The following is a 27,847-nucleotide window of genomic DNA, read 5'->3' as shown; positions in this document are numbered from 1 at the left end:
TAGGTTACCTTCTCAACTGTGGCCAATTAGGGACAGTTATAAATAGGTCATTAGAGTGTGCAGCCAATGGCTGTGTGGAATATAACAATGTTCTGCATTTCCATTTCTAACAGCAACTGAAAAGCTCACAATTTCAGAATGGAATTATAGAAAAAGGGGACAAAATAAATAATGAAAGTATATTGCAGAGGTTTTTTTATTTATTCGATTTATTATTTTATATTATCATCTCAAATTGTAATGATCCTTTAAGAAATGATGAGCATGAAGCAGTAGATAAGTCAAGGTCTATTTTACTGGGTTATCTCTAGAGGATATCAGGAAAAAACTGGCTGAGATTAAAAGGGGGATTCCATTTGTTTTAAGAAGAAGGTGATGTTTGGCTAAATTCATTAAAAGCCGCTCCACGCTCTTAGTTGTCTATGTCAGTGATTTTAAACACAAGTGACCTCAAGGCCTGTTAAATTTTAGCCTGATGTGTCCAGGGCCCGGTAGTTTGTATATGTTTATATTTGTGTGTGTATATATGTATGTATATATATATATATATATATATATATATATATATTATATATATATATATATTTATAGTTATACACATATAAATGTGTATAAACACACACATATATATATATGTATATATATATATGCATATGTATATATATATATATATATATATATATATATATATATATATATATATATGTATACATATATATATATTTATTTTAAAATGCATTAGTTTTAATGGGGGAAGAAAATATATACTTTTATCGGTGTTAGTGGGTTCCTTGGTGTCAGTGGATTGGCACCACTTACCTGCAGTGTCCAGATCCAGTCCCATCTGCTACTCATCCTGCGCTGTCCTCCCATTGAACTGCCGCTTCATGCGCACATGTGCAATGGCACTCTGACAGGTCCGTCATTTCACACATAAGGAATACTGGGCAGACCTGCCAGAGTGCCATTGCATGTGTGTGTGTGTGTGTGCATGTAGCGGCAGTTCAGTAGGAGGACAGCGAGCAGCAGGGGCATGTCAAGTTGTGGCCCACCAGAAGGGTCGTCACGGCACAGTACTGGGCTGCGGCCCGGCTGTTGAGAAACCAGGGTTTATGTTATTCTTAAAGGGCCATGATACCCAAATGTTGAAACATGTGAAAGTGATGCAGCATAGCTGTAAAAAGCTGACTAGAAAATATAACCTGAACATCTCTATGTAAAAAAGAATATATTTAACCTCAGAATGTCCTAAGTATTCAAACCCCATTGCAAAGGACTTTAAGCAGCAAATCAGTATGTCTGTCCTGGGACAGGCAAGTGAGTGAGCTTCGTGCACACTCATATTATTCAGTTTAAAGAAGTTTACTATGAAATCTCATGAGATCACAGTAAAAGAGTTCATGACCTCAGCACTGCTGATGCTGATTGGCTGCTGTTCATTTGTTCATTTTTTTTTTTACGTGCAGCTGGACAGCAGCTGAAATATAACTTTTTACACAGAACTTACTCTGCTGAGCTGAGGAAATTGTGAGGTAAAATATCTTTCTTTTTTACATAGAGATGCTCAGGTGATATTTTCCTGTCAGCTTTTTACAGTTATACTGCATCAGTTTCAAGTGATTTAGCATATGAGTATTATGTCCCTTTAAGCATTGAGAAATTAATGAACTGTAGTGAAAGGTTTCATGGAATAACATAGGAACTGAGAATATTGAAGAGTTGTTAATGAAATCAGTTCACCCTCTGGGATATTTATGTGTTTAATGTCTGTGGTAACTAGTAGCCACTGTGTAGACTGTGCCTTTTGACTGTAAAGTAGGTGGCATAGATTGGGCATAACTGAAATTAACCCAAGGTTGTGAAAGTGGAAACAGATGTAACATTTTTGTAGGAGGAAGGAAATACAATGACAATAAAAACTTACAATTCAGACTAAGCTAGTCACACTATCACCTCGTGAAGATAAAATGCACAGATCAGCAGAAAAAGATAGTAATATAAAGAAAGGAGAAGAAAAGACGACAGAAGACCAGAGGTAAGAAAGAAAACGAGTTATACAGTACATTATACATTTACACACACACAGTTACACACAAACACAGTCACACAAACACAGTTACACACACAGTTACACACAAACACAATTACACACACACAAAGACAGTTACGCACACACACAGTTATACACACACACAGTTACACACAAACACAGTCACACAAACACAGTTACACACAAACACAGTCACACAAACACAGTTACACACACAGTTACACACAAACACAGTCACACAAACACAGTTACACACAAACACAATTACACACACACAAAGACAGTTACGCCCACACACAGTTATACCCACACACAGTTACACACACGCACACACAAAGTTATACACAAACACACAGTTACACACACAGTTACACACGCGCACACACACAGTTATACACAAACACACAGTTACACACACAGTTACACACACACAAACACAGTTATACACACACAAACACAGTTATACACACACAGTTAAAAAAAACACAGACACAGTTACACACGCACAAACACAGTTACGCACACACAAACACAGTTACACACACAGTTATACACACACACACACACAAACGCAGTTACACACACACAAACAGTTACACACACAAACACACACACAGTTACACACACACAAACACAGTTACGCACACAAACACAGTTATACACACACAGTTACACACACACATGCACACACAAACACAGTTACACACACACACAAGTCACACACACACAGTTACACACACACATGCACACACAAACACAGTTATACACACACAGTTACACACACACATGCACACACAAACACAGTTACACACACACACAAGTCACACAAACAGTTACACACACAAACACAGTCACGCACACACAAACACAGTTATACACACACACAGTTACACACACACAGTTACACAAAAAAGTTACACACATTAGAAAACAATAATGTATTGGTTATGGATAATGAGTAAATTGTAAAATAGCTTATTGTGTGAATGTCTGTATTGTATTTAGATATTTTAACTTTGTTATGAACCTTTATCTGTTATTATTTTTAACTATGTTTTTATCTGTATATGGAAAATATTGAACAAGGCAAGAACATTTTTTAATAAATACCTATGGGGCTTAATCATTAAATTGTTGATAAAGTATACACATTTATAAAAATAGACTTCATGAAAGGTGGATTTTTTGGCATGAATATAGTTCTATTTGTTTGAAACGTGGTTGTATATGGATCCATGTGTTTAAGAACATTTTTATTTTGCAAAATCAGCAACCACCCAATACTCAATATATTTAGGGACACACTGATCCCCAGTTTGATTTATTTATGTGAGAAAACAAAGGTAGCTTGGGTGATTTGTAAGATTATGTAGATGGTATAAAAGTGTAAGTATGTGTGTGTGTGTATGTGTGTGTGTATATATATATATATATATATATATATATATATATATATATATATATATATATATATACTGTAAATATATATATATACTGTAAATATATATATATACTGTAAATATATATATATACTGTAAATATATATATATATATATATATTCCCAAATAAAATAGATAAAGCATATGATAGAAAGATAAATACAGAGGATTTTACAGATGGATATATTGTAAAGTTCGGAATGATTATAAGACCAATGAATACACATTATGCTAATTTTCTCATCCAACCCTACAATATTTAACACTTTCACTCCTGTCTTCGCTATGCATGCATTCAATAAATGAATTGAGTTGCTGTCTACAATTTTCATTGCATTTTTTGCAGGTATTAGAATGGAATATCTTCTGATTTAAATCATTTCTTTAGCAGCTGTAACACCTCCTAATAAAAATTTTTTGCCTGTTATATTTTTCTTTACCTAAAGGGTTTTTATAACTTCCTCTATTGAATATCGCCCTGATCTCAGTACATCACAGAGATGCAGTGCCGGCGTATTTTAACCCTGGTCACTGGGCTGGTGGAGTGCATGGGCTTTGCGGGAATCATCTTTGGATGGGCTTCACTTGTTTTTGTACTGAAGAAAGAACATTATTTTGAAAATTTGTGTCCATCCCCAGTGAACCAAAGTCTTAATACTACCTTCAGTAAGTATAGTGAAAATATGATTACTAAAATGCTGTTGAGCAGGAGGGAAGTTATAGATGTATTTATTGAGAATAGCAAAAATCTCTAACAGAATGTATAATATATTAACATTATATCCCTTTATCCAAACTGCTTGGGTTTAGATTTTGGAATAGTTTGGATTTTGGAATATTTCCATCTATAAAATGGGGCAGTTTGGAGAGGGGATGGGACCTAGTGTAAACAATAATATCTTATGTCATTTAGGCAATATTTACATGTCATGATACAGCTTATACGTTCAACCTAAAGCTAGTTTTATATAATTTATAATACTTTTGTATACATAGTGCCCTTAGAAAGATAGTGCAGTACTGTAAATAAGAAAGGCACTCTTTGTACAAAGCAGAATATTTTCTTTATTCTTAGAACATTAATACATGGTCGACGTTTCGGCCCCCAGTTGGGCCTTCATCAGGACAAGTACAATTTTGAGACTGCCGAGTGGCAATGAGTCTATTTTGGATCTATGATCATTGCCACTCGGCAGTCTCAAGATTGTACTTGTCCAGATGAAGGCCCAACTGGGGGCCGAAACGTCGACCATGTATTAATGTTCTAAGAATAATGAAAATATTCTGCTTTCTACAAATCCTGAGAGTGCCCTTCTTCTGTACTGATTTCTATCATTATTCCTCATAAGGATTGCACCCAGGTCGTGACTGCTCCACCTGGTTGGAGTGCTGGGCTACAAGCTATTTGACTTTTTGAGATATATATATATATATATATATATATATATATATATATATATATATATATATATATATATATATATATATATATATATATATATATATATATATATATATATAAGTCACAGTCACTAGAATAGGCACTCCATACAGCATAGCAACCTCCAGGGTGCACTTAAGAAAAATATCCAAATTTAGCAAGCAAGAAAAAGGCACTCTCTGAAAAAGTAAAACTTAGCATTTAATAAATCACAATTCATTAAATGCTAAGTTTTACTTTTTCAGAGAGTGCCTTTTTCTTGCTTGCTAAATTTATATATATATATATATATATATATATATATATTCATATAAACAAAACATAGCTATTAGAAATATTCGATTAAGAACATTTATGAATATCTTTGTGAATTTGTTAATATTTATTAATCTACCAATATCAAAAACATAAACGGATTCAGTGCTCAACAAATGGCTTCATTTAAATATCACCTCTAAAAGAGTACTTCAAAATATTTTTTTTTTTTTTTGTGTGTGTGAGTCTGTAGTCCTGTGCTGAATAAACAAACATTTATGTGGGCGTTGTGAGAATCAGGTAGTGAGTTCCCCTTTCTGTTAGTTTCACTTTTAAATGTAAATTTCTTTCATGATTCAGAGACAGAGCATACATTTGTAAACAACTTTTCAATTTACATGGAGCTAGCTGAACACATTGGTAAACCAATGACAAGAGGCATTTATATGCAGCCATCAATCAGTAGCTAGTTCCCACCTCCTGGGCCTACCTAGGTATAATTTTGAACAAAGTATATCAAGAGAACTAAGAAAATTAGATAATAGAAGTAAATTGGAAAGCTGTTTAAAATTGTATGCTCTGTTTGAATCATGAAGGAAACATGTTGGGTTTCATGTCCCTTTAATACTAAAGGGACATAAAACAAGTTGGGATAGAGACAAAGGGGCCGATTTATAACTGCCCGAATTGGGCCCGTATAACCCTGTTTCCGCACGAGACTTCAGGCTAGCCGGAAACAGGAGTTAAGAAGCAGCAGTCTTAAGACTTACGTTTGAAAATTATTTTAAAATACTTGCCAGCAATTTTTAAACAATTTTTTATTGAAAACTATTTTTACTTAAAGGGACACTGAACCCAATTTTTTTATTTCGTGATTCAGATAGAGCATGCAATTTTAAGCAACCTTTTAATTTACTCCTATTGTCATTTTTCTTCGTTCTCTTGCTATCTTTATTTGAAAAAGAAGGCATCTAAGCTTTTTTTCTTGGTTCAGGACTCTGGACAGCACTTTTTTATTGGTGGATGAATTTATCCACCAATCAGCAAGGACAACCCAGGTTGTTCACCAAAAATGGGCCGGCATCTAAACTTACATTCTTGCATTTCTAATAAAGATACCAAAAGAATAAAGAAAATTTGATAATAGGAGTAAATTAGAAAGTTGCTTAAAATGTCATGCTCTATCTGAATCACAAAAGAAAAAAATTGGGTTCAGTGTCCCTTTAATTATCCCTTTTAGGATATGCACAGATCTCAACATGTTTTATGACACTTTGAGGTGACCACCATATTTCCCAGACCCCATTTCAGGACACCTCAGACGCAAATTTGGGACACAGGGAATTTTATTTTTGCACTTTTAAGTCTCTTTAATATATGTATAATTATATTAATGTATGAATATGTGTTTTCATTTAATTCTAACATTAATTCTTGCTATCCATTCACTTATTTTTTGCAGCGTGTCCTTCTCAGGATGAAAAACTTTCACTGGTTTTTACGATTGCGGCCTTCATTAATAATGTCATGGCTTTTCCCAGTGGGATCATTTTTGATTGTTTGGGAACTTTAGTGACTCGTTTCATTGCAATGTGAGTAATAACCAGTTAACTGTGTCTTCTGTATTTTTGTTCCTTGACTAATTGGATGTAGGTTTGTGTTGCCTGCTGTCATGTTAAAATATTAATAATAGGCCAGATTACAAGTGAAGCACCATTGTTAGCGCGAGGATCGTAAACACGATCACAAGATCTGTTCTTTAAGCTCAAATCCATATTACAAGTTTTTTTGCGCAAACTCGCAATAATTCATGCTCCACATATTTTAGATGCGTAACGTTGAGCGGTAATATGCGCTCGTATTACAATTTAAAAGTAACTCTTTTTATTTATTTTTGTCATTTGTTATTTTTTTGCAATTTTAGGGTTTGTTATTTTTTGTAACGTTAGTTTTTTTTAAAAGTAATGTTAAACAGATACTAAACCCACATTTTTTCTTTCCTGATTCAGATGGAGCATGCAATTTTAAGCAACTTTCTATTTTAATCTTATTATCAATGTTTCTTTGTTCTCTTGCTATCTTTATTTAAAAAGCAGGAATGTAAAGCTTAGGAGCCAGTCCATTTTTGGTTCAAAACCTGGGTTACGCTTGCTTATTGGTTAGCCAAATGTAGCCATCAATAAGCAAGTACTATCCAGGGTGCTAAACCTAAAATGGGCCGGCTCCTAAGCTTTACATTAGTGTTTTTTAAATAAAGATAGCAAGAGAACAAAAAAAAATTGATAATAGGAGTAAATAAGAAAGTTGCTTAAAATTGCATACGTTTTTTGTCAGTTTTGAACTATAATCACATTAAGAAAGGCCGAGACTTAACGGCCGAAACGCGTTTGTGTCTTAGTAATAGAAATTCAGTTTCTTATATTGATTTTAACTCAGTCTTTTTCTTGCTCTAGTATGCTGTGTTGTGTTACCCCTGGCACCTGATGCACACTGCACACAGCAGTATTTAGTAGCTTATTGTTGTTAATCATTACTAAGTTCTCTTAGTGGGGGATAGTATTTTAGTGATCTGTCAGGGTTTTTTCCCTGTTTTGTTTGCCATGTGCTGCTTGCAGCCATTTTACTCACCTCTCTTGCTGACAATGGTGCAGTGCTGCTCATTTCCTGCACTTCATTTTATGGCCAGACTGTTGTGCATCATCTGTGTGAGACAGGATGCAGTCTCAGAATTGTGATGTCATCACTTATTATTTAAAGGGCCTCTGTTCAGTATGCTTTGCCTTTGCGTTGTCTCAGACCTGTTTGTGAGAGTTCCTGTGTATTACCTAGCTGTCTGACGTCCTTCCTGGTTCCTGATCCCTGGCTTGTTCCTGACTCTGCTGTTTTTCTTGTTCCTGATTCCGGCTCGTCTGACTATTCGCTTTGGCTCCTGACTCGGCTCGTCTGACTACCAGCTCTGATTTTGACTCCTGGCTTGTTATTTGACTTGTGGACTTTTTATTATTTTTTTGTTATTAATAAAGGTGTGATTATTTTTGCACTTCTCGTCTCAGTCTGATTCCTGGTACCCTGACATTATGCAAAGGCCATGAATCCTGATGGTGCTAATAATCCACCTTTACCTGCCATCATTTCCAGGATGGATGAACAGGATCACCGCTTGGATCAATTTGCACTAGCCCTGCAAACCCTGCTGACTCGCACTGCACATTTGGACCAGAGTGTCCCACAAGTTATGGCTGCTCCTGTTTCTGCTGCTGCACCTAGTCCTACCAGGAGCATGTCCGGTTCTGCACCTCTACCTCAGCGATATGGAGGCGATCTTATTCAGTGCAGAGGGCTTTTGAACCAGGTGGCCATTTACTTTGAGATGTGCATTTTGTTATTGTTTATTTTGCTGAGTGTGACAACTGCTATTCAACCGTCTATACTCCAAGAAGGTCACAGTGCATTTTGTTATTGTTTATTTTGCTGAGTGTGACAACTGCTATTCAACCGTCTATACTCCAAGAGGTCACAGTGCATTTTGTTATTGTTTATTTTGCTGAGTGTGACAACTGCTATTCAACCGTCTATACTCCAAGAAATACTGGCTGTCTCTCACTACAAGGGCACAGGAGGGACTCCACTTACTTATTGATTGGATGCATCTAGCGAACATTGACCTATGAGATTGCTCTAATTCGGAGGTGTGCCTCTCCCCACTGAGTTTAAATAGGAAGCTACATTCAGTTAAACAATAGTCTCTTGAAAAAGTCGGGTCGTAACCCGACGAAACGCGTAGAGTTTGGTGCATCAAAGAGGATTGGGCTACACAGAAGTAGCTTGTAAACGACTAACTTCGAGTAACTGTCAGGAATCAGTGACGTTGCCCCTGCTGGGACCAGTTCCGGTTATACTTTGGGCTTCCGGATAGGATATCGCAGCGGACTTCTCCAACAGCCTGGCCGGTGTAAAGACCCCTTGTGCTGGAAAGAGACGGAGGATTGTTTGTGTCCAGCGGTGACTTTGTGGAGTAGTGACTTTTTATGCCTGCAATTTTTATATGTTATGTACGTCCTTGCCCATACATGTCTGTTTATCTATTGTAATTTTTTTTTACAACTTCCTTATTTTTTTTTTTTTTTTCTTTTAAAGCTTTTTATTGAGGAATATGCATCACAACAAATATTACAACATAAATGTCCAGGAACTATACATGTATACATACAATACTTTTGTTGTAGCAACATCGTGAGTATATACATTATTGGTGAACTAAAACATCTGGAATGAGCATATCAGAATTAAAATATAATGACATTTACATAAACCTCATTTTCAGTTATTATGAACAAACCTAAATATAGGGACCAGGGTAAAATTCCAGTCCCATACATGAACTCAACTTTCTATAAACTTCGTAGAGTCAGTTCAGAAATGTCTTTCAACCCACTTCTACTAGTGACCCTAATGCGGATTCCCAGGCGGGGGAGATTTTCCTTAAGAGGGTGGAGAGGGGGGGGGGGGGAGAGAGACACGGGTTAGGGCAGAGCATATTATAGGAGGGGGGGGTAGAGGGGATGGGGGAGTGGGATAGGGGAGAGGAGGAGGATGGTCAGGCTTTGACAGTAAATTCAAAAAGGCGGGAGTCGTCAATTATCCTCCACATTATAACTAGGTATGAGAGATTAAATGCGTTAAAGTGGGTGGTCGGGGATTATCTCATGTCTACATGTTTAACCATGACTTCCCTGGTAAGTAAATCAAGGCTCCCAGATCTGCCAATATAGGTCTTCTTTGTCCATATTAAAATAGAAACTTTGTTCCATTTTGGCGTACATCTGTATTATGGATGTAACAGTTGAAATATCTGGAGGGATGGCCTGCTTCCAGGCCCTTGCTATTGCCAGTTTCATGGCCGCTAGGACAAAGATGATCAGTTTGGAAACATGGGTTGGAACGCTTCTTGGAAAGATGTGCAGAAGAGCTATTGCGGGGGTGAGTGGGATAGAGAGCCCCAAGTTGGTACAGAGGTTAGCTATCTGACCCCATATGGGTGCAAGTGTTGGGCAGTCCCACCATACGTGTATATCTGAGCCTCTTTGCATGCATTCTCTCCAGCACAAAGGAGACATTGTAGGAAACATTTGTGACAGTCTCGAGGGGGTGTAGTACCATTTCAGAAATAGCTTCATGTAGGCCTCCAAGGTGTTTGCACAGTGAACCGTCTTTTTAGTTAATGTCATAGCTGTGCGTAGGTCCTTATCTGTAATTGGTCTGGATAGGTCTCCCTCCCAGGCCCTTAGTTGCCAGGGTCTGTCTCTGTTAGTGGACATCTGTAGGAGGTCGTAGTGAAACGATATGAGTCTAGGAGTTTTGATTGGAAGCTGCCACAGTTTTTCCCAGTTAGTCAGGGGTCTATTTAGGGTCTTGGTGAATCCCCAGGATGTCATAAAAGTGTAAAGTCTCGAGTATTCAAAAGAGACCCAAAGAGGGGGTTCTGGGATAATTGTTCCGATAGTATGTGGAGGGAGTAGAGTACCCGCGGGGTATAAGTGGGAAATCGAATGCAGGCCCCACTCACACCATTGTAGGACATGTGTGTCAGGTAGAGCTGTCAGCAAAGCTGACAGGGAATGAATGGGGGACAGATGTGGGGCAATGTCGCGTAGGTTTCTAAGGTGATGCCAAACTTTTAGAGTATCTCTAACGATGGCGTTTTTTAGTCCCAGATCATTAAGGCAGTGGCTAGGGATCCAAGGTAGGTCCGCTAGCTCTAAGCCCAAAGGAAGGGCTAGTGCTTCTATATTTTTCCATCCCTGCGGTTCTCCTTTATTCGCCCATGCCATGATATGTGATAACCTGGTTGCTTCATAGTAACCACGTATGCTAGGCATTGCAACCCCTCCATGTTCATATTTGTTTTGTAATATTTTCGCCGCAATCCGAGGCTTAGATTTGCCCCAAATATAGCGTTGTCCAAGAGATTGGAGCTTGTCTATTAAAGCATTGGGGACATTTAGTGGGATGCAACGAAAATAATATAGGATTTTAGGCAAGATCATCATCTTAAAAGATGCAATACGACCCAGCCACGAAATTTCTTTAAGACTCCAGGAAGAGGTGAGCTCAGTGACCACTCTAATAAGATCTGTGTAGTTAACATTGATCACCATTTTCGGATCCGGACCAAGTTGTACCCCCAGGTGTCGAATAGTGGTTTGTGACCATCGGAAGGAGTATGATGTTTGTAATACATCCAATTCAAAGGTTGGAATGCATACCGGCAGAGCCTCCGTTTTGGAGATGTTAACTTTGTAGTAGCTGTGAGCTCCAAACTCGGCGACAATATCAAAAAGTGCCGGCAAGGAGCCTATTGGGTTCGTTAGGAATAGTGTCACATCATCCGCGTATAATGCTATCTTCACAGCCTCACTGCCAAGTTGGACACCTCTGATTGCGCGTGATTGCCTAATAGCCTGAGCCAAAGGTTCAATGGCCATGGAGAAAATTAGGGGTGACAGAGGGCATCCTTGCCTAGTGCCATTAGTGATATGAATGGTCGGAGAAGCAAATCCCAGACCTCTAACCGTTGCAGAGGGGTGAGAGTATAGGGCTTGTATTGCCGTGATCACTACATCAGGTATGCCAAATTGGGCGAGCGTGTACCACAAGTATTCCCATCTGACCCTGTCAAACGCTTTCTCTGCGTCTAGTGACAGGGCCAGCATGGGTAACCTCAGCCGGGATGACTCTGTAAGTATGTTCAACATTTTCCGAGAGTTGTCTGGGCCTTCCCTACCGAACGTGAACCCGACCTGATCCGTGTGGATCACCTTTGGAAGTAAGCTATTAAGGCGGTTAGCCCATAGTTTCGCATAAAGTTTAACATCGCCATTTATTAATGAGATTGGTCTATAACTCGTACATAACGAGGGGTCTTTGTCCGGTTTAGGGATGGGCAGGATCACTGCCTGTAAAAATTCTTTATGAAATGAGCCTGCCTCTCGGGCTTCACAGAAGACCCTTAGGAGGATCTTGTTTAGTTCCGTTTTGAACAGTTTGTAAAAGGCTGCCGGGAAGCCATCAGAACCTGGAGCTTTGTTATTCTGAGTATGCTTAATGGCTAGGTTAAGTTCCGTGAGGGAGAATGGGGCTTTAAGTGCCTCTCTATCATCCTCTGGGAGAGTTGGCAAACCTAGGCCCTGCAGAAAGTCCATAACCTCCTGTGCGGAGGATTCCTTGTTAGCCATTGAAGGCTTAAGATGATATAGGTCGGAGTAGTAGGACGCAAACGTCTCTCCAATTTCTTTGGGTGAGGAGACCGAGGTAGTGTCTCTTTTGAGTGACAGAATTCTAGCTGCCGCTGTTCTGCCTTTTAATTTGTGAGCAAGAAGGGTCGAGGCCTTGTTGCTTTGACAGTACATCAGCTGTCGGAATCGGGCATAGGAGTCTTTAACTCTCTGCAGTTCCCTATCTGCCAGTTGTGCTCTTAGTTTCCCAATTTTATCAGCTAGATCTGTAGTTGGAGAATTTTTATTCTCCTGTTCTGCAGAGCGTAGCTCAACCATGAGGAGACCCAGAGGTAGACCGGCTTGGCGTCGTAATATTGCCTTTCTTCTGATACATATCCCTCTTATGTATGCTTTCAAAGCAGCCCACACTGTTTGAGGGGACATATCTGGGGTCTCATTTATTCTCAAGAACTCTATAATAGAGGCTTGAAGTAAGGCTCTAAAGGTTTTATCTTGGAGCATTTGTTTCGGGAGTTTCCAACTAGGTCTAGATTCTGTGGTGAAGTCTGTAGAGAGAGTAAACGTAAGAATGTCATGGTCCGACCAAGGGCAAACCCTAATATGTGACGTTAAGACTCTATTCAAGGTCCACGAGTCAGTGAAGAAATGATCAAGTCTTGAGTATGAATTATGTGGTCTGGAGAAGTATGTATAGTCTCTGTCATCGTGGTGGAGCGCCCTCCATATGTCGTATAGATTATGCTGGATAATGTATTGTCGAAATTTATTAGCAGTGGTTATAGAGTATGCGTCAATTTTTTTCCCTTTCTGAACTTTCTTATCTAGTAGGGGATCCCAAATCATATTGAAGTCGCCCCCTAGAATTGTCGTTCCCGTCCTGTGTTTCTCAATTTTGACCAGTATCCCTTTCAAGAATTTAGATTGTAATTGGTTTGGGGCGTATATATTGGCAAGAGTAAACAGGATACCATTTAACCTGCAGTTAAGCAAGATGAATCGTCCCTGGTTATCTTTCTCTGCATGGATATGTTCGAAATGTAGGGATTTATGTATGGCAATTGCTACACCTCTTGTTTTCTCAGTATGGGAGGCTAGGACCACTATAGGATATTCAGGGGTTCTGTATGGGTTCGGGGTTGTCGCAAGCCAATGAGTCTCTTGCAGAAATACAACTTGTACTTTCAGAGACCTCATGATATTGGTAAGCATGCTTCTCTTTTCTTGTGAATTAAGTCCTTTGACATTTAAGGTTGCAAAGGAAATATTATTAGAAGTCGCTGCCATCTTTAAGTTTAAGAAGGGTAAGGGGGGGGGGGGATAGGCAATAGGGGACAAGGGAAAGGAGAGGAATTAGGTATGTAACTCACCCCGCCTGGGTCTGCGCACCTGAATATGGCACTTGATGAGCCCTAAGTTCAACGTTCGTATTAGTGGGCAATAACAACACCTGGGGTGCAATGAGAAAAAAGTAAAAGAGAGAACGTGAAAATGTTGAACAAAAGAACTGGACAAACAACTGTTGAACACAGACAGTACAAAGTAAGACTATAGGTTTGAGCCAATCGTAATTGTATGAATTAGGTGAGATTTAAAAACTGTAGCCAGTATGGTGAACCACTGGATCACCAAGAGGAGAAGTGTGTCTGAATACAAAACTGACTTCTCCAGTCCCCGTACAAGGGGATATCACAAATAAATTTGCGTATATGGAGGGGGGGGGGGTTAGTACAAGTATGTGACTTGTAGATGTAGATTGACTGTCATTGGGGGAGTATGAACAAAAAGAACAAACCATTGTCTTTACAACAGACTGAATAGCATATTACCTTTCTACTGGCATAGTGATAGATATCATTAGTGTTATGAAATGCACCATGGTTTCTACTATCCCTAGGAATAATTCAATTTAGCAACAAGTAAATGTTTAAGGGAGATCTAGCTACCTGGATAGTATAATGGGGCAGGGAGCACCCTTGAGTCCCAACCGCGAGGAGATAATTACTTAGGAAATCAGGTATCTCTGGGCAAACAGCCCCTCCTTCACGGGGAATCCCGGGTCGCCCTACACCATTTAGATAATGAACAATTAACACATGATAAATATAGTCAACACTATATACATTTTGCTCAATTTCAGATGCAGAAACATTGTGGTAACAGGAGCTGTTAGGTGTAAAGACCAGAGCTATCTATCTCTCATTTAGTAGGCTTTTGGAGTCCAGGAGTGAAATCTAAGGCATTAGCTCGGATTTTTGTGACCTGCGGGGTGTCGGTACGACTAGGTTTCTGCGATGATTGAGCCGTGCTCGTGGTTTCAGAGCAGTCTCTAGAGGTCGAAAAATTTGCTTCTGATCGGGGTTTAGCTGAAGTTAGGCCCCAACTCTGTAGCAGGTCAAACCCTTCTTTAGGGGTAAAAATTGTGTGAGTCTCACCATTCTTAGAAACTATGAGCCTTGTTGGGTATCCCCATCTATATCTGACATTATCCGCTCTTAGGATTTGAGTAATATTCCTGAAGGATCTCCTTTTCTGCAAGGTGTAACTGGAGATGTCCGGGAATACAGTAATTTGGAGGAATTTATCCGGGAGTTGAAGTTTATTAACCAGCTCTCTCAGTATCTTCTCTTTATGGGTGAAGAAATGAATCCTAGCTAGGACATCCCTGGGCTTGTCTTGGGAAACAGATCTAGGCCGTGCTACTCTGTGGACTCTGTCTAACAAGAGACCGGGCGGATCCAAAGAAGGTAGCAAGATATTGCAGAACTCCAAAACATAAGACTCCAGTTCTTGGGGGCCGATTTCCTCTGATATTCCACGAAATCTCAGATTATTTCGTCTGGAGCGGTCCTCCATATCGGCTATTTTTAACTCCAGATCAGATATCTGTATCGCTAGGTTTTGAGAGTAAGCTTGTAGGTGGGCATGATCCACAGCTAGGTCTTCTTGTTTGCGTTCTAAAGTTTCAGTGCGCTCTCCTAATGCCCCAATTTCTCTACGAAGCTCAGCTGTAGAACCTTTAATTTCTTTTGTTAGCGTGTCTTGAAGGAGGTTCATACGCCTGGTTAGGACATCAACAATGTTGGCAGACAGAGCATCTGGCATAGGGGATTGGGAGTCCATGCTGCCCTCAGATTCGCTGCCCTCCAGTGCAGAAGCAGATTCCCTATACATTTGGGATTTCCCAGCGTGGTGATTCTTAAAGTGATCTGCAACTGTTTTCCGGGGTGGGTGGGACGGTTTTGATTTTCTCTTAGAAGCCTGGGACATATTTTAGAGCCTGTTTTCCGTGACAGACCAGTGTGGTTGGGCCTTTGCTCTATAGTATAGAGAATAGTAAGTAGGACAATGGTGAGGAGTGTCTAATTAGAGTCCCCCTGACGTCAATCTTGATTTAGGCGGCCATTTCCAGCAGGTTGTTTACTGCCAGAGTGGATTTTGTGGGTATGCCCTTGAGTATGAGTAGATCCCAATCAATCCGCTGCTGAGGTTAGCAGAGCGAAATTCTCAATGTACACCCTCTCCAGGGGAAATTACCCACACTGGGTCAAGACGGAGAAAGGAATGGGGGTATGACCTACTGTGACTGCACACAGCAGGAAAGGGATGGAGAGAGTGCTCAAATTGTTATAGTGGTGAGCTTCTGGTCTTTAACACATAGTGAAAAATAACATCTCTAGACCTGTAAAACAGTGATACATTTGAGAGGACAAGATACCACCTTATACTATATATCTGTGGAAAGGTAACCTCTTATAGTAATAGGTCTGTAATGAGAGAAGATTTGCAATACGTATATAGGTAAACCTTTATATTAATAAACCTGTAGAAAGAAGGTTAGGGTTAGTTGACACAGAGAACATTTCAATTTAGGTATATGCCTCAAGTATAATTGCTTACTCAGCAGTCGTGGGTGTAAGGGGATCCCTGGGTACCCGCTATAGCTTGTTGCATAGCCCAAGTTGAAAACAACACCTGCACAAGCCCTATGGGCAAAATTTAGTCACACCACTAGAATGACTACCGCCACTGCAAGGAAGAAAAGTAAATGTTAATGTGCATACATTAGGTAAAAACAACACTCCACTTTGTGTCTAACACACAAAGACAATAATGCTGACGCAGCAGCTTTGGATTAAGCATCTGACAAGTGATAGGTAGTTTGTTTAATGTGAAGGAAGAGGAAGTCTCTGATAATGTGAGTCGTGATGGAGAAAGACTTTAAGATGAAAGGGGGGTTATATAGCCCCAGCTGCAGAGTCCTGTAGATTATCAGGATATGAAGAATTAGGATTGTCACTATGAAGTATTGACACTTTAAAAACAAAGTCCGAAAGGTGCTATTTCACTTTGTGTTGTTTTACACACTAGGAAAACCATGGAGTGTGCGGTATTATGGGTGTCTCTCTGATGAAATAGACACTAAGTTGTATAGCGTTCTATAAGTCTTTCCAGGGCAATAATAACAGACTTAGAGATTTTTGTGAGAGCTTCTGGGCAGAGTGGGAGAATTACAGCAGGTGTATTAGTGCTGATAAAAAACTTTGTTAGAGTGTATGCTGTTCTAATTGTTTATGCATGGACTGTAGCATTTTTAATATCACATGTCCAGATATGCTATAATGACCACCACTCGTGTCACTGTCTTTCCCCTCCAAGGCCCACGGGGATTGACGGTGTTGTATCCAGGATAGTCTGTGCAGCTTTTCTTAATGAGCAGGTAATCAATGAATGGTTACTGCAGAGGCAGAATGGTAATAACGGATATGTCCTGCACTAAGCTCTATCCCCAATGTCCTCCAATGAAGCCCTCCTGTTAGCGTTCACCTCTTACTACTTTCTTTATACTTTGGGCCTGTTTTGGGATAATGAGATTGCCGCAGCTGGTTGCTTCCCTAGCAAGGGTGGCAGGACCCAGTGGTGATTCTGGTCGATTTTAACAATCAGGGGATGATTTAAGTGAGTACCTCTCTATACTGAGGTACTATAGTACGATGCGGACTGAATATGTGAGGGCAGTCGGGAGGGTAACAATATGGCGTTTTTTCGCGCCCTTTTCTTCCGTTACCTTTGTAGGGCTAACTTTTATGTCCCAGACAGTTTCAATATCAGGGCTACCCCTGTATCCACTCACCCCAGCACACAGCTTCAACCAGATACCTCGTAGGTCCGTCGATCGTTGGAATCAGTTCACGTCTCCGCCAGCTCGCAGGTAATTTTATGCGCCAGGAGGGGTGTTAACCGGAGGGCTTTTCAAATTCCGTTCCTCTTGTCTGGCTCAGCTTTCTCCCTCACCGTCGGCTGTAGCTCCGGAGCGGAGCCCCGACCCTCCGGAGACAGTCCTAGTCAGGTGCGCCCAGCAGGAGATTGTGACTTGTCCGCTGCTTGGTATATGGAGCGACAAAATCTTTCAGCTGCTTTCTTCAATAATTGTCGCCTCCCGCAGTCTAATAGGTCGATGCTGAGCTTGATTTTAAAGATTTTAAATCAATTAATGGCCATTAATTGCAAAAATAAGGCTTTTTCAACCAGGAGCTCTCATTAGCTGCGACTGATCCGTTAGGCAGTTAGCTCCGCCCCCCCATCTATTGTAATTTTTATTAAACTGTTTTACGTTCAGAGTGGGTTGCGCTCTGTGTTCTTTTTGTTTTTGCAGTTCATTCTTTGGGAGCAGGAACACAGTTCATTGCACCCTTCAACAGAGCAGCACCCTTCCATCTGCTTTTCTTCTCAGCGCCATATTTTCTCTCTGGGAAGTATTGCTTTGTTTTATTCACTTATATAATATCATATGTAATGTTTTAGGTATTGTGTACAACCTACACTGTCATAATTTTATGCTTTATAGCCTTATTCCTGTGAGGTTTGAATTACATTGCATATGTATTGCCAGTAGTGACAGAAATATTTATATATATACAAGTGTATATATTTTTTTAGCACTAATTTTTCTGTATCAAATTTTTTTGCGGGGTCAGAGAAGGGCAGTCTTTGTGTGACGTTGTATACTTTGAGATGTTACCTCAGGCGTTTCCCTCTGACAGAGCTAAGGAGGGATTTCTCATCTCGTTACTCTCTGACACAGCTCTTTCCTGGGCTAATCCCTTGTGGGAGACTAATAAACTTGTGATTTCAAATTACCCTGAATTTGTGGCCTCCTTTCGAAGGGTATTTGATGTTCCGGCTCGCTCCTCCTCTGCTGCTAAACGACTCATGTCCGTTCAGCAAGGTACAAGATCTGTTGCTCAGTATGCTATTGAGCTCTATACGCTTGCCGCAGAGGTTGGTTGGAACAATGAAGTCCTTGTTGCCGCCTTCTTTCATGGGCTCTCTGATGCGATTAAAGACGAAGTTGCTGCCAGAGATTTACCAGAGGATCTCAAGGCATTGGTGTCTTTTTTGATCCTAATTGACATCAGACTCAGAGAGAGGCCCTCTTTCAAGGAGCGCTTGCGGAAGCCTCCTGTTCCGTTGTCTCCTACGTGTTCGTTCCCACCCATGCCTCCCTCTCCTCCCATGCCTCCTGGTCTTGAGTCACCAGGTACTGCTGAGCCGATGCAGTTGGGATTCACGCATCTCTCCACGGCGGAGAGGGCCTTTAGGAGGAGAGAGGGGCTCTGCCTCTATTGTGGGTTACAGGGCCACCTTTTTAAGTCTTGTCCTACACGGCCAGGAAACGCTCACACCTAAGGTCCTGTCGGGGGCAGACCTTGGGTGGTTTATCCTTGTCCCCGGAACCGCTTAAAGAGAAACCTTTGGTCACAGTTGTCCTTTCCTGGGTGGACTCCTCCATAGTCACCCAGGCTCTTGTTGACTCGGGTGCTGCGGGCTATTTCATTGACAGTGCTTTTGTATCAAAGCACTCCATTCCTGTTTTGCCTCAGTCCATTCCGCTTGCTATTGAGGCCATTGATGGCAGGCCCCTTCAGCCCGCACTCGTTACTCACAAAAATGCTCCGTTGTCCATGGCTGTTGGGGCTCTCCATTTTGAAACCCTCCAGTTCCAGGTGATAAACTCTCCGCATTTTCTGGTTGTTCTGGGTTATCCCTGGCTCCAAAAGCACAATCCCAGTCTCGACTGGCGCAGGTCCAAAATTTTGTTGTGGTCCCCGCTAGTGATGTCGCGAATAGTTCGCCGGCGAATGGTTCCCGGCAAACATAGCATGTTCGCGTTCGCCGCGGACGGCGAACATATGCGATGTTCGGTCCACCCCCTATTCCTCATCATTGAGTAAACTTTGACCCTGTACCTCACAGTCAGAAGACACATTACAGCCAATCATCAGCAGACCCTCCCTCCCAGACCCTCCCACCTCCTGGACAGCAACCATTTTAGATTCATTCGGAAGCTGCATTCTTAGTGAGAGGAGGGACAGTGTAGCTGCTGCTGATTTAATAGGGAAATCGATAGCTAGGCTAGTGTATTCAGTGTCCAGTACAGTCCTGAAGGACTCATCTGATCTCTGCTGTAAGGACAGCACCCCAAAAAGCCCTTTTTAGGGCTAGAACATCAGTCTGCTTTTTTTTTTCTGTGTAATCTAATTGCAGTTGCCTGCCTGCCAGCGTGTGTGTCAGGCTCACAGCGTATACTGTACCACTCATATCTGGTGTAACAGTAGTGTACATTTAAAAAAAAAAAACACTTTTTTGACTGTGAAATAATAGCAGACAGCTGCCAGTACCCAAGATGGTCGCCAATAAGGCAGATGGGGAGGGTTAGAGAGCTGTTTTGGGGGGGATCAGGGAGGTTGGGGGCTAAGGGGGGATGCTACACCACAGCATATTGTGGGGTGGGGGAGGGAAGGGAGCTGTTTGGGAGGGATCAGGGGGTCTGATGTGTCAGGTGGGAGGCTGATCTCTACACTAAAGTTAAAATTAACCCTGCAAGCTCCCTACAAACTACCTAATTAACCCCTTCACTGCTAGCCATAATACACGTGTGATGCGCAGCAGCATTTAGCGGCCTTCTAATTACCAGAAAGCCACGCCAAAGTCATATATGTCTGCTATTTCTGAACAAAGGGGATCCCAGAGAAGCATTTAAAACCATTTGTGCCATAATTGCACAAGCTGTTTGTAAATAATTTCAGTGAGAAACCTAAAATTGCGAAAAAAAATAAGTTTTTTTTAAATTTGATCGCATTTGGCGGTGAAATGGTGGCATGAAATATACCAAAATGGGCCTAGATCAATACTTAGGGTTGTCTACTACACTTAAGCATAAAACATTTAGCAGCCTTCTAATTACCAAAAAGCAACGCCAAAGCCATATAAGTCTGCTATTTCTGAACAAAGGGGACCCCAGAGAAGCATTTACAACCATTTATGCCATAATTGCATAAGTTGTTTGTAAATAATTTCTGTGAGAAACCTAAAGTTTGTGAAAAAGTGAACAATTTTTTTTTATTTGATCGCATTTGGCGGTGAAATGGTGGCATTAAATATACCAAAATGGGCCTAGATCAATACTTTGGGTTGTCTACTACACTACACTTAAGCTAAAATTAACTCTACAAGCTGCCTACATGCTCCCTAATTAACCCCTTCACTGCTGGGCATAAAACATGTGTGGTGCGCAGTGGCATTTAGCAGCCTTCTAATTACCAAAAAGCCACGCCAAAGCCATATAAGTCTGCTATAATGGCATGTCTGGCACACAGTGTTGGGGCAAGGGTCCATCTGACCACTGATACCTGGTCTGCAAAGCATGGTATCAGTGGTCAGATGGGCGCACTGTGAAGCGGACGTAACCCTTACACTACCTGATCGATACAACATCATAACTGATGTTTTAAAGCACGTTATTCCAAACAATTTAGGAATGTTAGGTGATTTATGCCCTTTATGGATTAAAACCAGACTCTGCATCAACTATGTAATTTTCCATGGGAGTTTTGCCATGGATCCCCCTCCGGCATGCCACAGTCCAGGTGTTAGTCCCCTTGAAACAACTTTTCCATCACTATTGTGGCCAGAAAGAGTCCCTGTGGGTTTTAAAATTCGCCTGCCTATTGAAGTCTATGGCGGTTTGCCCAGTTTGCCGGTTCGTGAACATTTGCGGAAGTTCACGTTCGCCGTTCGCGAACCCAAATTTTTATGTTCGCGACATCACTAGTCCCTGCAATGTATTTCCACTTGTCTTCGGAAACTAGTTAAAGTCTTGCGCACTTCTTCGGTATCTCAATTGCCAGAGGGAGGGGTCGTTGAGGGGAGGGTACTGTCAGGGTTTTTTCCCTGTTTTGTTTGCCATGTGCTGCTGGCAGCCATTTTACACACCTCTCTTGCTGACTATGGTGCATTGTGGGGGATGCTGCTCATTTCCTGCACTTCCTTTTATGGCCAGACTGGTGTGCATCATCTGTGTGAGACAGGATGCAGTCTCAGAATTGTGATATCATCACTTATTATTAAAAGGGCCTCTGTTTAGTATGCTTTGCCTTTGCGTTGTCTCAGACCTGTTTGTTAGAGTTCCTGTGTATTACCTGGCTGTCTGACGTCCTTCCTGGTTCCTGATCCCTGGCTTGTTCCTGACTCTGCTGTTTTCCTTGTTCCTGATTCCGACTCGTCTGACTATTCGCTTTGGCTCATGACTCAGCTCGTCTGACTACGAGCTCTGGTTTTGACTCCTGGCTTGTTATTTGACTTGTGGACTTTTTATTATTTTTTTGTTATTAATAATGGTGTGATTATTTTTGCACTTCTCCTGACATGATCCTTGTATCACTTATTTACAATATTTTTTTTTTAAATGTTTGAAATATAGTTTCTGTTTTATTATTTACAATTGATATACACTTTAGCTGTGGAATTACAGCATATTCTACATAAAATAGGAGTAAGAGTGCTCATTAATCCCTTCTCAATCCTTCCCTACCCTCCATCCTTATTTAAAAATTGCATGCTCTAACTGAATCATGAAAGATAAAATTTGGGTTTAGTATCTCTTTAATGTTTTTTTTTTTAAGTAATGTAAGGTTTGTTTGTTTTTTGGTAATGTTATTTTTTTTTAATAGTAATGGTAGGTTGTTGTTTTTTAAAAGGTAAGATAAGATTTTTTTTACTTTCACAGGTAAGTTTTTATTTTTTTAAAGGTAGTTAGTTTTTTTTTGGTAAAGGTATGGTCAGTCTATTTTGAGTTGACTTAGGGGTGTAAGGTTAGGGGGTTTAGATGTTAGTGGGTTATTTTGCGTTGGGTGGCTGGCGGTTTAGGGATTAATAGTGTAGTGGGGACTTTGCGGTGGGCTATGTGGTGGTTTAGGGGTTATTAGAGTAGGGCTCTTATAGCGATTCGAGTTAGCGTGCGAGTAGGGTGTTAGGTTTTTTCCCCACTTTTTTTTCTCCATTGACTTCTATGGGGGAATAGGGCATTGTGCCCATGATAGTTTAATTTCAGCTTTTTGCACGAGTCCGGTTAGTGCTGGAATGATAACTTTTTACTTTCAACTCATACTACCAGCGTTACCTGACGAGCACAAAATGTATTCAAATGTATAGCGCAGTTACCACTCTATAGCGAAAGCGCTAATTATCAGTCCACTTGTATTCTAGTCCAATATATTTTAAAAACACGTTACACTAAGGCAGTGTTACAAAATTATAGAAAACAGGAAAACCATAAAGAAAACACATTTCAACAGACACAGAAGATTAAAGGAAGTGATCACAGTCTTCCTGAATCTTCAAAAAAAATTTGTGGTTTTGATCAAGAAAATAATAATAAATAATTATAATAACTCCTAGTGTGACAAACACAGTCGTGCTATTTCAGATAGTCGAAGCAGAACACAACAGTGCTATAAATATAAAAATTAATACATTAAAGTGAATGTAAATTTTGATGCTAAAGTGCCGTTTTTTAAAAATTTGAATAAAAACAGGGGTACTTGATCAAAATTTACATTTCACTCCTGTTGTGGAAAAAAAAACTTACCTTTTAAACTTGACAGCAGCTCCAGCTTCCTCCGGTCGTCGCAAGCCATTTCTGATGTCAGAAATGATGGATAGGTCATCCTCCAATCACGCTGTGATTTGAGGAATCACGCTGTGATTGGAGGAAGCCGGATCCCTTATTTTAGACCCAGGAAGAGGCTTTGCAACGGGTGGAGGAAGTTGGAGCTGCTGTCAAGATTAAAAGGTAAGTTTTTTTTCCCCCAACAGGAGTGAAATGTAAATTTTGATGAATTAAAGTTCCCCTGTTTTTAATCAAATTTTTAAAAACCGGGCACTTTAGCATTAAAATTTAAGTATACTTTAACTATTGTATTCTCTACATTATATGTAATAGAGAGAATTTTATCATGTTTTCATCTATCTATTGCTGGTGACTTTCACATATCTTTTTACTTTTGTAAGGAAAGTTAGATATTGATTGGGTAAAGTGTGATTATTGAATTTAGGTATCAGCTTTGTGTAAAAGTATTTTATAAAACATTTCTTCCAATAATGAGGCTCCAGTTTACACAAGGGTCTATGTTTTGATTCTATATATACAAACATTATAGGGACAGTCTACACCAGAATTTGTATTGTTTTAAAAGATAGATAATCCCTTTATTACCCATTCTCCAGTTTTGCATAACCAACACAGTTATAATACTATACTTTTTACCTCTGGGATTATTAATATAACAATGTTGGTTGTGCAAAGCTGGGGAATGGATAGTAAGGCACTATCTATCTTTTTAAACAATAACAATTCTGGTGTATACTGTCCCTTTAAGGGGGCATAATACCCATATGCAAAATCACTTGAAATTGATTCTACACAACTGTAAAAACTGGCAAGAAAATATCACATGAGCATCTCTATGTAAATAAGGAAGATTTTTTTACCTCCAAATTTCTTCAGCTCACCAAAGTAAGGCCTAGATTTGGAGTTTGGCGTTAGCCGTCAAAAACCAGCGTTAGAGACTCCTAATGCTGGTTTTAGGCTACCGCCGGTATTTGGAGTCACTCAAAATAGGGTCTAACGCTCACTTTTCAGCCGCGACTTTTCCATACCGCAGATCCCCTTACGTAAATTGCGTATCCTATCTTTTCAATGGGATCTTTCTAACTCCGGTATTTAGAGTCGTGGCTGAAGTGAGCGTTAGACATATAACGACAAAACTCCAGCCGCAGGAAAAAAGTCAGTAGTTAAGAGCTTTCTGGGCTAACGTTGGTTTATAAAGCTCATAACTACTGTGCTCTAAAGTACACTAACACCCATAAACTACCTATGTACCCCTAAACCGAGGCCCCCCCACATCGCCGCAACTCGATTAATTTTTTTTAACCCCTAATCTGCCGACCGCCACCTACGTTATACTTATGTACCCCTAATCTGCTGCCCCTAACACCGCCGACCCCTATATTATATTTATTAACCCCTAATCTGCCCCCCACAACGTCGCCTCCACCTACCTACACTTATTAACCCCTAATCTGCCTACCGCAAAGCGCCGCCACCTACGTTATCCTTATGTACCCCTAATCTGCTGCCCATAACACAGCTGACCCCTATATTATATTTATTAACCCCTAATCTGCCCCCCACAACGTCGCCTCCACCTGCCTACACTTATTAACCCCTAATCTGCCGACCGGAGCTCACCGCTATTCTAATAAATGTATTAACCCCTAAAGCTAAGTCTAACCCTAACACTAACACCCCCCTAACTTAAATATAATTTACATCTAACGAAATTAATTAACTCTTATTAAATAAATTATTCCTATTTAAAGATAAATACTTACCTGTAAAATAAATCCTAATATAGCTACAATATAAATTATAATTATATTATAGCTATTTTAGGATTTATATTTATTTTACAGGTAACTTTGTATTTATTTTAACCAGGTACAATAGCTATTAAATAGTTAAGAACTATTTAATAGCTACCTAGTTAAAATAATTACAAAATTACCTGTAAAATAAATCCTAACCTAAGTTACAATTAAACCTAACACTACACTATCAATAAATTAATTAAATAAACTACCTACAATTACCTACAATTAACCTAACACTACACTATCAATAAATTAATTAAATACAATTCCTACAAATAAATACAATTAAATAAACTAGCTAAAGTACAAAAAATAAAAAAGAACTAAGTTACAAAAAATAAAAAAATATTTACAAACATAATAAAAATATTACAACAATTTTAAACTAATTACACCTACTCTAAGCCCCCTAATAAAATAACAAAGCCCCCCAAAATAAAAAAATGCCCTACCCTATTCTATATTACTAAAGTTCAAAGCTCTTTTACCTTACCAGCCCTGAACAGGGCCCTTTGCGGGGCATGCCCCAAGAATTTCAGCTCTTTTGCCTGTAAAAGAATAAATACAATACCCCCCCCCCAACATTACAACCCACCACCCACATACCCCTAATCTAACCCAAACCCCCCTTAAATAAACCTAACACTAAGCCCCTGAAGATCTTCCTACCTTGTCTTCACCCTGCCAGGTTCACCGATCCGTCCTGAAGAGCTCCTCCGTTGTCCTGATCCAAGCCCAAGCGGGGGGCTGAAGAGGTCCATGATCCGGCTGAAGTCTTCATCCAAGCGGGAGCTGAAGAGGTCCATGATCCGGATGAAGTCTTCATCCAAGCGGGAGCTGAAGAGGTCCATGATCCGGATGAAGTCTTCTATCAACGGCATCTTCAATCTTCTTTCTTCCGGATCCATCTTGCAGACCTCCGACGCGGAACATCCTCTTCTCCCGACGCCTACTAGCCGAATGACGGTTCCTTTAAGGGACGTCATCCAAGATGACGTCCCTCGAATTCCGATTGGCTGATAGGATTCTATCAGCCAATCGGAATTAAGGTAGGAATATTCTGATTGGCTGATGGAATCAGCCAATCAGAATCAAGTTCAATCCGATTGGCTGATCCAATCAGCCAATCAGATTGAACTCGCATTCTATTGGCTGATCGGAACAGCCAATAGAATGCGAGCTCAATCTGATTGGCTGATTGGATCAGCCAATCGGATTGAACTTGATTCTGATTGGCTGATTCCATCAGCCAATCAGAATATTCCTACCTTAATTCCGATTGGCTGATAGAATCCTATCAGCCAATCGGAATTCGAGGGACGCCATCTTGGATGACGTCCCTTAAAGGAACCGTCATTCGGCTAGTAGGCGTCGGGAGAAGAGGATGTTCCGCGTCGGAGGTCTGCAAGATGGATCCGGAAGAAAGAAGATTGAAGATGCCGTTGATAGAAGACTTCATCCGGATCATGGACCTCTTCAGCTCCCGCTTGGATGAAGACTTCATCCGGATCATGGACCTCTTCAGCTCCCGCTTGGATGAAGACTTCAGCCGTATCATGGACCTCTTCAGCCCCCCGCTTGGGCTTGGATCAGGACATCGGAGGAGCTCTTCAGGATGGATCGGTGAACCTGGCAGGGTGAAGATAAGGTAGGAAGATCTTCAGGGGCTTAGTGTTAGGTTTATTTAAGGGGGGTTTGGGTTAGATTAGGGGTATGTGGGTGGTGGGTTGTAATGTTGGGGGGGTATTGTATGTTTATTTTTACAGGCAAAAGAGCTGAATTCTTTGGGGCATGCCCCGCAAAGGGCCCTGTTCAGGGCTGGTAAGGTAAAAGAGCTTTGAACTTTAGTAATATAGAATAGGGTAGGGCATTTTTTTATTTTGGGGGGCTTTGTTATTTTATTAGGGGGCTTAGAGTAGGTGTAATTAGTTTAAAATTGTTGTAATATTTTTATTATGTTTGTAAATATTTTTTTATTTTTTGTAACTTAGTTCTTTTTTATTTTTTGTACTTTAGCTAGTTTATTTAATTGTATTTATTTGTAGGGATTGTATTTAATTAATTTATTGATAGTGTAGTGTTAGGTTTAATTGTAACTTAGGTTAGGATTTATTTTACAGGTAATTTTGTAATTATTTTAACTATTTTAGCTATTAAATAGTTCTTAACTATTTAATAGCTATTGTACCTGGTTAAAATAAATACAAAGTTACCTGTAAAATAAATATAAATCCTAAAATAGCTATAATATAATTATAATTTATATTGTAGCTATATTAGGATTTATTTTACAGGTAAGTATTTAGCTTTAAATAGGAATAATTTATTTAATAAGAGTTAATTAATTTCGTTAGATTTAAATTATATTTAACTTAGGGGGGTGTTAGTGTTAGGGTTAGACTTAGCTTTAGGGGTTAATAAATTTATTAGAATAGCGGTGAGCTCCAGTCGGCAGATTAGGGGTTAATAATTGAAGTTAGGTGTCGGCGATGTTAGGGAGGGCAGATTAGGGGTTAATACTATTTATTATAGGGTTAGTGAGGCGGATTAGGGGTTAATAACTTTATTATAGTAGCGCTCAGGTCCGGTCGGCAGATTAGGGGTTAATAAGTGTAGGCAGGTGGAGGCGACGTTGTGGGGGGCAGATTAGTG

At 40.1% G+C, this 27,847-nt stretch overlaps 1 protein-coding gene across 4 annotated transcripts in view; it reads left to right on the top strand.

The window, feature by feature from the left end:
• Positions 1 to 27,847, top strand: part of SLC43A3 (solute carrier family 43 member 3) — a 184,435-nt gene that overhangs the window by 48,246 nt on the left and 108,342 nt on the right. For 3 of the 4 annotated variants that reach the window (XM_053692280.1, XM_053692278.1, XM_053692281.1), the window contains 2 exons: positions 3,937 to 4,156; positions 6,649 to 6,778. In XM_053692280.1, the coding sequence (XP_053548255.1) occupies positions 3,991 to 4,156; positions 6,649 to 6,778 (296 nt within the window). In that variant the 5' untranslated portion in view covers positions 3,937 to 3,990. Of the gene's footprint in view, positions 1 to 1,891; positions 2,036 to 3,936; positions 4,157 to 6,648; positions 6,779 to 27,847 lie in introns of all 4 variants that reach the window. The other variant, XM_053692279.1, reaches the window with a different exon arrangement.

The sequence above is a fragment of the Bombina bombina genome, chromosome 9 (assembly GCF_027579735.1).
Source record: "Bombina bombina isolate aBomBom1 chromosome 9, aBomBom1.pri, whole genome shotgun sequence".
NCBI classification, from domain to species: domain Eukaryota; kingdom Metazoa; phylum Chordata; class Amphibia; order Anura; family Bombinatoridae; genus Bombina; species Bombina bombina.
The sequence above is the reverse complement of the archived record's forward strand: the minus strand, read 5'-3'. Positions and strand labels throughout refer to the sequence as shown.